Source organism: Xenopus laevis, chromosome 2L, assembly GCF_017654675.1.
Source record: "Xenopus laevis strain J_2021 chromosome 2L, Xenopus_laevis_v10.1, whole genome shotgun sequence".
Taxonomy (NCBI): domain Eukaryota; kingdom Metazoa; phylum Chordata; class Amphibia; order Anura; family Pipidae; genus Xenopus; species Xenopus laevis.
The window spans coordinates 138,633,469-138,643,794 of record NC_054373.1 but is presented as its reverse complement, the minus strand read 5'-3'; the positions used below and the strand labels follow the sequence as shown (position 1 = coordinate 138,643,794).

The following is a 10,326-nucleotide window of genomic DNA, read 5'->3' as shown; positions in this document are numbered from 1 at the left end:
AAATGGGGCCTTAAATTGAATTTGCTGGACAGCCCAGTAACTTCTAAATACGCTACTGGCTACATTAAATATTTCGGAATGTACCATATCAACAATATAGAGCACCCAAATAATGAAGTTTTACTACAACTTGAAGAAGGTAATGTATGTTTGTGTGACTGTGCCCAACATAAAGATGGTTTCCAGCATCACGGTGTCAGTGGTCGCTTCCGTCACGTGTCCCTGGATCGTACGCAAAACGTCTACGTCAGGCAGCTGTTGGAAAGGGCGGAAGCCATAGGACTAGTGGGTACAGGCCTGTTCTCGTATCCCACTGTACCGCTGTGTGTGCGCTCTGGCCATGGCTGCCTGCTCGGTTACCGATCTGTTTTCGGGGCCGGAGTTACTGGAAGACCCGGCTCACGCTTCCGCACTGTTGGCTCAGTTGAAATCATTTTACGACGCTCGATTGTTGTGCGATGTGACTATCCGAGTGCTGGGCGGCAGAGGCCCCGACGAGCTTGTCGTAGGAGGCGACATGGAGAGCGGCAGGAGCTTTAGTTGCAATCGTAACATCCTGTCTGCGGCCTGCCCTTACTTTAAAAGTATGTTCACAGGAGGCTTGTACGAGAGCAAGCAGCAGCAGGTCACTCTGCACGATATGGACCCGGAGTCCATGGCTCTCATCATTGATTACTGTTACACGGGCAGGGTGACCGTGACCGAATCCAACGTGCAGCGTCTGTATGCCGCCGCCGATATGCTGCAGCTGGAGTATGTGCGACAGGCCTGTGCCGGCTACTTGGCCCGGCGTCTCGATTTCCATAACTGCGCCAGTATTCTTCGCTTTGCTGATGCCTTTGACCACCCCGAGCTGAGATCCCGCTCCCTGGCCTTTATGGCTCGCCACTTTGAGCAGCTGGCAGTTGGGGATGAGCTGTGTGAGCTGAGCCTGGCCCAGCTGAAGGAGGTATTGACCATGGACAATCTGGATGTGGCTAGTGAGAGGGTGGTGTGTAGCGCAGCCCTGCGTTGGCTTGAGGCCAACCCAAAGGAAAGAGCAGCAATGAGCCAGGAGGTGTTGCGCTGTGTGCGCTGGCAGCACTTTACAGACAAGGACCTTGTATATCTGGAGGGACTGAGAGCTAAATCCTTTGTGCGCAAACACTGCCATCAGTATTTGGATGCTGTGCTGCAGGATAAAGATGGCAAAGCCCCTCCGGTTGGGTTGCCGTGCCAGGAAGGAAGTCCACTGCGAAGGATCGGCATGCTAGCCAAGGAGATGGTCATATTCTTTGGCCATCGCAAGGAGCCTTTCTTATGTTATGACCCCTACTCAGGTGATATTTACACAATGTCCTCTCCACTGACCAACTTGGCGCTTGGCAAAGCCATGACATCCTCTGCTGTTTGTGTGTCACCAGAAAATGACTTGTACCTGGCCACCCAACCAACAAAGCAGCTGTGGATGTATAGCCCTATTCAGAACAACTGGCAGCTGCTGGCAGAAAGGCTCATCTGCAGAGAAGGGATGGACGTGGCGTACCTTAATGGCTATGTTTATATTGTCGGAGGCCGTGACCCATCCACAGGTGCCAAGATTAAGGAGGTCGAGTGCTACAGCGTGCAGAGGAACCAGTGGTCTCTAGTGGCCCCTTTGCCACATTCGTTTTATTCATTTGAGCTTGTGACTGTCAATGACTACTTGTATGCGGTCAGTAACAAAAGAATGCTATGCTATGACCCTGCCTGCAACCAGTGGCTTAACTGTGCCTCTCTAAAGCGATGCGACTTCCAGGAAGCCTGTGTCTTTAATGATGAAATTTACTGTATTTGTGACATCCCGGTGGTGAAGGTGTACAATCCCGCCAGAGGCGAGTGGAGGCGAATATGTGAAATCCCAGCTGAGGGCAATACAAATAACTATCAAATTGTACGGCATGGTTCCAAACTTCTCCTAATCACATGCACCACAGTGCAGTGGAAGAAGAACCGTGTAACTGTGCATGAGTATGATGTGACTAATGATCGCTGGATAAATATTGGCACAATGCTGGGCCTTTTGCATTATGACTGTAGCTTCATATGCCTCTCCGCTCGAGTATATCCATCTTGCTTGGAGCCAGGGCAAAGTTACATAACGGAGGAGGATGATGTGCGCAGTGAGTCTAGCACTGACTGGATGGATGGCTTTAGTGAGATAGACTCGGAATCTGACAGCCTTAGCTCCTTTTCGGAGGACGAGTGGCCTAGAGTGGCTGTAGCACGACATCGGATATATGTTGAGGGCGCCTTCTAAAGGCTCATTTCTGTTTGCCACAAAACTTATTTATTATAAGGTCTGTGAGCCAAAATATGAGCATAAAAGAACATTCTGTGCCTCACAATGAGGCATGTGATCTCAAGCATATTTTGCCAAATCAGCATCTTGTATTTGAAGGAAATGTTTAACTTAACATAAGTCTCTGGAAAAGAAGGCTAGTGTCCTTTATTATCCGCCTCCCTTTCTAGTGCTGATAGATCCTAGTGTGGAAATCACAATGGCATTGCATTGCTGCTTTTGTCTAGCCGGGGGGTTATTTACTACCGGTGGTAGTAAGTGGTTTCTAAGTCCTATGCAGCAAAGGAAGGCAGGAAGTTTGTTCATAAGCAGCCATTTCTGAAAAATCACTTTCTTAAAACTTTTTAAAGGAACAGTTCAGTGTGAAAATAAAAAATGGGTAAATAGGCTGTGCAAAATAAAAAATGTTTCTAATATAGCTAGTTAGCCAGAAATGTAATGTATAAAGACTGGAGAAACTGGATGTGTAACATAATAGCCAGAACACTACTTCCTGCTTTTCAGCTCTATAACTCTGAGTTAGTCAGCGACTTGAAGGGGAGCCACATGGTACATTTCTGTTCAGTGAGTTTGCAGTGAGCATTCAGCTCAGATTCAAAAGTAACAGATATGACCCATGTGCCCCCCCCTCAAGTCTCTGATTGGTTACTGCCTGGTAACCAGTCAGTGTAAACCAAGAGAGCTGAAAAGCCGGAAGTATTGTTCTGGCTATTATGTGAGACATCCAGTCACTCCAGCCTTTATACATTACATTTTTGGCTACTAACTATATCAGAAACATTTTTTATTTTGCACAGCCTGTCTATTTACAGTTTTTTATTTTTACATTGAACAATTCCTTTAATATCACACATTTTCACTTTTTTTATTTTGTATTTTAGCCAATTAAAATATCTCCTGTGAACACCAGCTGCCCAACAAGGATAGACAAATCTCTTGTATAATGTGGCATGTGTACTGCATTGTTAATTATACATTGCTTATTTATAGAAGGTATTTTATACCCTGAAGTGTGATTTTTGTTGCACATTCTCCCAAGTCAGCACCTGGTAAGGTTCTTTATATGGTGCAGAGGATTCAAAAATCTGGACACAAGCATATCCCCTCAGTGTATATTAAGGTAACATTATTCCCTTCCCAGATGTATGCCTTGGAAAACTGACATTGCTGCCCCATGAGCTAAATATATGACACCTCTGATTTTTTGTGAGGGGATGTTAATATGTGCCTTTGGGCGGACTTTTTGGTTTGGAAGCAGCCGAGTTTGCCATTTTTTCAGTCTTGCAGTGGTAGTTCTTTTTATGTTTGGGTTGCACCAGCCACTGGAAAAGAGATCTTTGTTTTAATGGCATGATTATCCTTTTAATGTCTTTACTACCATTTACCATATGAAGTGCATCCTGCTTCAGTACCCCTTGTTTACATTGTTTTATGCCTTAGCGTGTCTTCCCATCCGCTATAATGAAAAGTCGCCTGCGCTAAAGCACATGTGGCGCTGCGTTTTCTGAAGTTGCCCCACGAGGAAACTTCAGACGACTTCAGAAAACGAAGCGTCGCGTGTGCTTTAGCGCAGGTGACTTTTCATTATAGCGGATGGGAAGACACGTGAAGGCAGTTCGGGGAGATTATCGCCCAGAAGAAGAGGCGATTAGTCGCCAGGCGACAAAATCTCCCCGAATCTGCTCGTGTGAACTAACCCTAAAGCTGCAGTAACAGTTCTAAGGCCGAGTTTCTGAGGATTTGTATTATTCTAGTTCTTTTTTTGCTTGTTGCAGAGGGGTACCAACTTGACTACAAGAAGTCATTTCTAAACTCCTTACTTCTCTCTTCTATTTTCCTATTGCCAATCAAAATCCAATTACTTCGACTTTAAAAAAACTTGCCAGAGACAACCACTTCTTTGTTCCACAGAGTTGAAATATATTCTCATCAGAATTTCAATATTTCAGAGGCACATGGGGATTGAAAATGTTTCCAGAATCGTTTTTTTCACATAGACTGTGCACTGTGTCCAAATCCCCAAAAATACTGTTTATTGTAAAGGTGAAATGAACCTCTGATGCTGCATGCTATTTTTTTAAAAAATATGTCCCACACAGTACAACAAACATTTGTTTTACTTTAGCAAAAGTGATTTTTTTTTTTCTTTTTGTAAATGAGCACTCAGAGTAGCAGCAAGACTTCTTGTTCAGACTGCTGGGTTTTGGCAGCTGAATTAGATGCCTATAATGATCAGAGTAAATTGAGCAATGCCACAGCATTAAAATAGGTGCCTGTTTTATAGGCAAAACATGAACCATTTAATATAGACAGAAATGCACTGGAAGCTGAATGGAGGGTTAACTGTGCATCTGTATGTGCCCTAAAGTATTAAGTTAAGAAATCCACACAATTTCGTTTGTTTTGTTAACCTCGATTTATGTGCAAATGTTTGTGCTCAAAAAAAAATCACTCTCCCTTTGGTTCTCCCCAATATATAGCTTCTAATTGTGGTTTTTGACAAAAAAAAGTTGACAGAGTGGTAAATCTGGATCACTCAATGCAAGCTTGGTTTATATTGGAAAATTTTGTTCTAATAAATCATTTTCCTTCACTTTCTGTGTGTGAATTCTTTGAAACAGGAGGTGGAGTTGGGTTTATCCCAACAGCAAGGGAACTGCAGATTTGGGCAGTTTTAAGCCAGGTATACAAATCTTTTTGCATGATTTTCGGTACATGTATGCTGCAGACTATCCTGACGAACATCTTTGCTAATTTGGTTTCCGGCCAGTTCATCAGTATCAGCCAGTGTACGGTGCATTGGCAGATAAAGGAATAAAGAGGAGCTGCACTTCCTTTTCATTTCTTACTGTTCAGATTGTTTGGGATGTTAGCAGAAAGCAGGCTGTAGCATGTATGGTCACTTATACACTATGGGTCATATTTATCATGCTGTATAAAAAGTGGAGTGAAGCATTACAGGTGATGCTGCTCATAGCAACTAATCAGCAATTCCGTTTCAACAGTTGGAACACAAAAGCAAAGATCTGATTGGATGCTATGAGCAACAACAACATTAATGATTCACTCCACTTTTTATACAACATGATAAATATGCCCCATAGTGTACACCGCATGATAAATGGATATGTGTCTGTGAGGTCCATGAGCCTATTATATGGAAACCCATGAGTATCTGATGTTGTGTTTTTGCCATTCAGTGTAACAAACTTTATTAATTCTGTTTCATAAATCATCTCCTATACAAGTAATGTCTCTGCTCATTTTAGCCTCTTGTAAGGCTCTCATACAAAGGTGGGTTGTGATTTACCAACAGCCTTTTAGACAGTGACCAAAAGACCACCACTGTAGAGCATTCAGCACAATCAAGGCCGTTGGTGGCTACCATTATTTAGATGCTTTTATTGAAGGCTAGATGCTATTAGCAGGGAGTGTTATAGGATATATTGGATATATAAGCTAAATGAAAAAACCCTAATTTTGTAGGCAATTATAAGTAATATATGGTGTTGCTTTTTCATGGTGCTAAAATTAATATCTTTAAAAATAGCCCCTTTATTAGAGCTCCCAATAGATGTTCACTGGTTTCTGTTTCAAATGAGGGGTGGGCGTGTCCTAATAGTCCCTGCCAGAAGGACAGTAGGAGGGGGACAGCCAGTCACAGCCCTGCAGTCACACAAGCACAGACAGGCTTCAGTTCCCTATCAGGTCCTGCTAGCAGTGTGCTGAGTGCCGTCAGCTCCCCTGCACAGCCTGGGAGCTGGAAGTGGAAGACAAGGGAGAGATTATTAGGGGTTTTGCAGAAATATTCAATAAATTGGCCTGAAACACTGCTTTTTTAAGCACAATTCTATCTAAATGAGTATAACGCACTGGTACGTTCTTATTTTTTTTACACAAAATGTCTCCTTCAAAAATTTAATTTTACATAACACTAAGGGTCTATACCATGCTGTGTAAACAGAAGTGGTGTAGCATTACCAGTGATGTTGCTCATTGCAACCAATCAGATCTTTGCTTTTGTTTTCTAACTGTTGAAATCGAATTGCTGATTGGCTGCTCTGGGCAACGTCACCAGTAATTCTTCACTCCACTTTTTACACAGCATGATAAATAGACCCCTAAGAGTGTTCTAAAAATACAATTGTACTAAAAGATCCTAGGTAGATGGAATGAGTCTTCTAAATGAGATAACAGGTTGCATATGTGTCAACATCTCTGAGGGAGACCAGCACATGAGAGAGATGGCAACATTAAATATTACAAAAATGGTTGTTATTCTCTGGACATTCCTGAACTAAAATATTTTCATGTAACAAACATCGGGTATCTTTGGAAAGCCTTCAAATACCGACTTCTTTGCAAACATGAGTTCTTGTTACTAGCAATGAGTGTCCATATGTTGACATGGAGAAAATGTGTGGGCAGTAGATGAGTGGGTCGGAGAGAACACGGGAGGGGTGATAGAATAGAGATGGGGAGGGTAGAAAAAATGGAGCTGCTTAAAAAAGAGAGATCAGGATAGGGGGTAGAGGATGTAAGCAGAGACACCAGGGAAGGGTGAGTGAGAGGGAGCTTACTGTGAAGAGCTTCCATTTTTTTGCAGAAAGGCAGTGTACACCCAGGCTGTGTCATCCTCCAGTATCCCTGTTTTTACCAAATATAATGTATTTGTACTTGACGTTACCTGGCTGGACCAAATAACTTGGCTTTGTAAAAGATTATTTTTATACAGTGTCTGTATTACACAGAAATTGAATGGAATTATTAACTTCTGTCCTGGTCCAAGTGGCCAATAACTCCTGTGTTGGTCAGTATATGTAAGTAATGTTACATGTTTACACCATTATAATATATATATAATATATATTCTAAACACAAGAGCCAAGAATATGCTGTAAATGATATCCTTATAATTCACAAAAGGCATAAATATCTTGTAAATTATATCCTTATAAACGGTGAGTTCTGATGACATCCCTTATAAACGGTAAGTTCTGATGTCATTTCTGTCACGACTCACTGAAATTTGTGTATTATAATAAATAAAGTACCCCCAGTTGCAAAATATGAGGATATTAGAAGTTACTTCGGAGTTCCATGACCTGTATAAAGACACTCTGCTTTCTGCCTCGTGTTTTTATATGGTCATGAAACTCCTCGGTAACTTATAATATCCTTGTAAATTACAAGAGGGGGTACTTTATTCACTATATAATCAGGGCTTAGTGATGTCATTTCTGTCACATGACTCACTGAAATGTATGTATTATAATCAATAAAGTACCCCTGTTGCAAAATATGAGCATATTAGAAGTCACCTTGGAGTGGTGACTTCGGACTCGTGTTTTTATATGGCCATAGAACTCCTCAGTAACTTATATGATCCTTATATTTTACAAGAGGGGGTACTTTGATCACTATGTATTGTACAGTTCTGCACTCATGTTCGTAATAATACAGTTAGTTTAAGCCTCTGTGAGGCTACAGTTTTATTATTATTGTTATATTGTATTACTCGTCTTTCCATACAGCTCCCTACTATTTACATTCCAGTCTCCATTTTGTGGTTGCTAGGCTAATAACTGAAATACTAAACTGGAGCGCTGCTTAACAGAAAACTAAATAACTGAAAAAACATACTTGAAGACATAATTGCAAATAGTGCCAGAATATGAATATCTACAGCATACTAAACGTTAATTTAAGAGGAAACTACCCCTTTAATACTGTACTGATTTTAAATAATTCTATTATGTATCCAACAACATAACAACACCAATATGGTCAAAATCTTTTTTTAAAAAAGGTAATCTAGTTGATTTAGTAAATAAACAAGTTGGCCTTCTGCTCTAATTATTCATATCTTAAGGCCTTGCTAACTCTGCTGATTTCTAAAATAAGAACTGACAAGAAGCATTAAGTGACCGGAAACCTTTCTTTCTGGGCACTATTAAGTATACTTGCGGCTAAGCTCATTGATTTTCTTCAGACCTTCCTTATTATTTATGGTCTTGTGCACTGTAATGAGGAATGGAAAAGCAGATGGAAGCTCCACTCGACTGCTTAGCTTTTGATGACCCCAATGCAGACAACGAAGTTTGTCGGCCAGGTCCTTCCTGCCAGCACGTTCTAAGGCGTCTTGCAGGATCTTTGTCTTGTTTAATTTGTTCCATGCTTTCTCATACCTGCAGCCATAGACATTTAGGGGGTTATTTACTAAAATCCAAATTTATCATTATTTTAAGAAAAAAATCACGACCAAACTCCCATACCTGATTTGACCTTATTTATTATTTAAAAAGCTCGAATGGATCGGTTTGGGGGAAAAACCCCAATAAAATCGTACAAAAAATCATATAGATTTTTCCATCTATTTCCCCGAATCATAGGCTAAACTCAGTGCAGACCACAATAACTTCCAATTAGTATACGGACATCTGCCTTTGACTTCTACACAACCTTGGCAGGTCTGAGATGGCGGATTTTTGGATTCTGCCTTTTTGCAACATCAGGCCTTAATAAATCTCGAAAAATTTGAGTTTAAAAAAAAATAAATAAAATTAAAGCTTTGCACCAAAAAGCCTGGCCAGATAAATTTGGTGTTTATTAAATAACCCATTTAGTGTAAGTCTGATTGTCAAACTGTTCTGAAAACTACGAATACGTGATGGTATTACCAAATTCTTGTTTTAGCATCTATGCTCGTTTGGAAGAGCAACATCAGTGCGGTGTGTGCATTTGTTGGAATAATTGGCCCCATTCAGCTTTATGATGTTGCAGGAATGGATGCAAGCACTGAACACAGGATGACAAAAGCATTAAGATCTGTTTTTCCTGCTCTCATTCATCTCCATCACTGTGATTACTGATCAGTAAGGCCATATGGGCCCAATTACTCCATTGCACACTGCTGAACACAACACTCAGCGATCTCTTAACCAAATGCCCATGGAAAGCTTTTTAAGCAGACCCAACTACAGAAAGCTTTCTGCTTATTTCAGGGGTCAATGATGACTTCAGCTAACTGAGTTTTTTGTTTAGTTTGATCAATAGCTGGACCAGTCCTAACAGACATTGATCTGGAAAGATGATTGTTTCAGTCTAGCATTTCAGACAAGACAGTACTCAAGCCTTAACCAACTGCTGCTATCGGCCTATTTATGGGGCTTGATTGCTTGACTCTGAGGCATCACATACATGTAAGTGAAGCAGCACTAGAGATGGTTCATAGTACATATGTACCTAATGTTAGACAATACTACATTGCAAAATGCAAATTTTTTATTATTTGTGCAAATAGTTTTTCTCTTTGTGACTTTTATTACATTTCCCCCATAGGGTTAGAGACTCAAAAATAGAAAAAAAAGAGTTCAACCAATCAGAGCATGTTGCAGGATAGTATTCTAGGTAGCAGGCAGACTGAGTTCATCCACTGGGAACTGTGTGGCTCCTCAACACTTTTTATATCTGAAAGGGTCTTTTACTGTATGCCAAAGGAAGTTTTACAAGTGAATGTGGTTTTAATCAAGAGAAGCGTCATATCTCCTCTAAGCCATAGTCTGCCATTCTTTTTGCTTTTACATCCATCAATGCATTCAAAAATTCACATGCTTCATTAGACTGTTATTAGATTGCAAATTTTAATTTAAATCTTTTGGAGTAAACATAATTTTTTCAGTAAGAAGTTTTATTACATGCACTGCACCCTGGTGCAAACTATGAAACTTCCAATCTTTCTCCCATAGTGAGAAGTGGTCGCTTAAAGGAACAGTTCAGTTTTAAAATAAAAACTGGGTAAATAGGCTGTGCAAAGTATTAAAAAAAAAATTTCTAGGCTACAAAATGTAATCTATAAAGGCTGGAGTGACTGGATGTCTAACAGAACAGAACACTACTTTCTGCTTTTCAGTTCTCTAATTGTCAGTGACTATAAGGAGGCCCACATGGGACATAACTGATCAGGGAGTTTGCAATGTATCCTTTACATGCTGGTCAGATTCAAA

The 10,326-nt window shown here is 40.7% G+C and overlaps 1 protein-coding gene across 1 annotated transcript; it reads left to right on the top strand.

Moving 5' to 3' along the window:
* Window positions 1-214: 214 nt before the first annotated feature.
* On the top strand, window positions 215-2,389 carry kbtbd7.L (kelch repeat and BTB (POZ) domain containing 7 L homeolog). Its single transcript, XM_018247305.2, has one exon. The coding sequence runs from the start codon at window positions 341-343 to the stop codon at window positions 2,276-2,278; it is 1,938 nt and encodes a 645-aa protein (XP_018102794.1). The 5' UTR covers window positions 215-340; the 3' UTR covers window positions 2,279-2,389.
* Window positions 2,390-10,326: the final 7,937 nt, after the last annotated feature.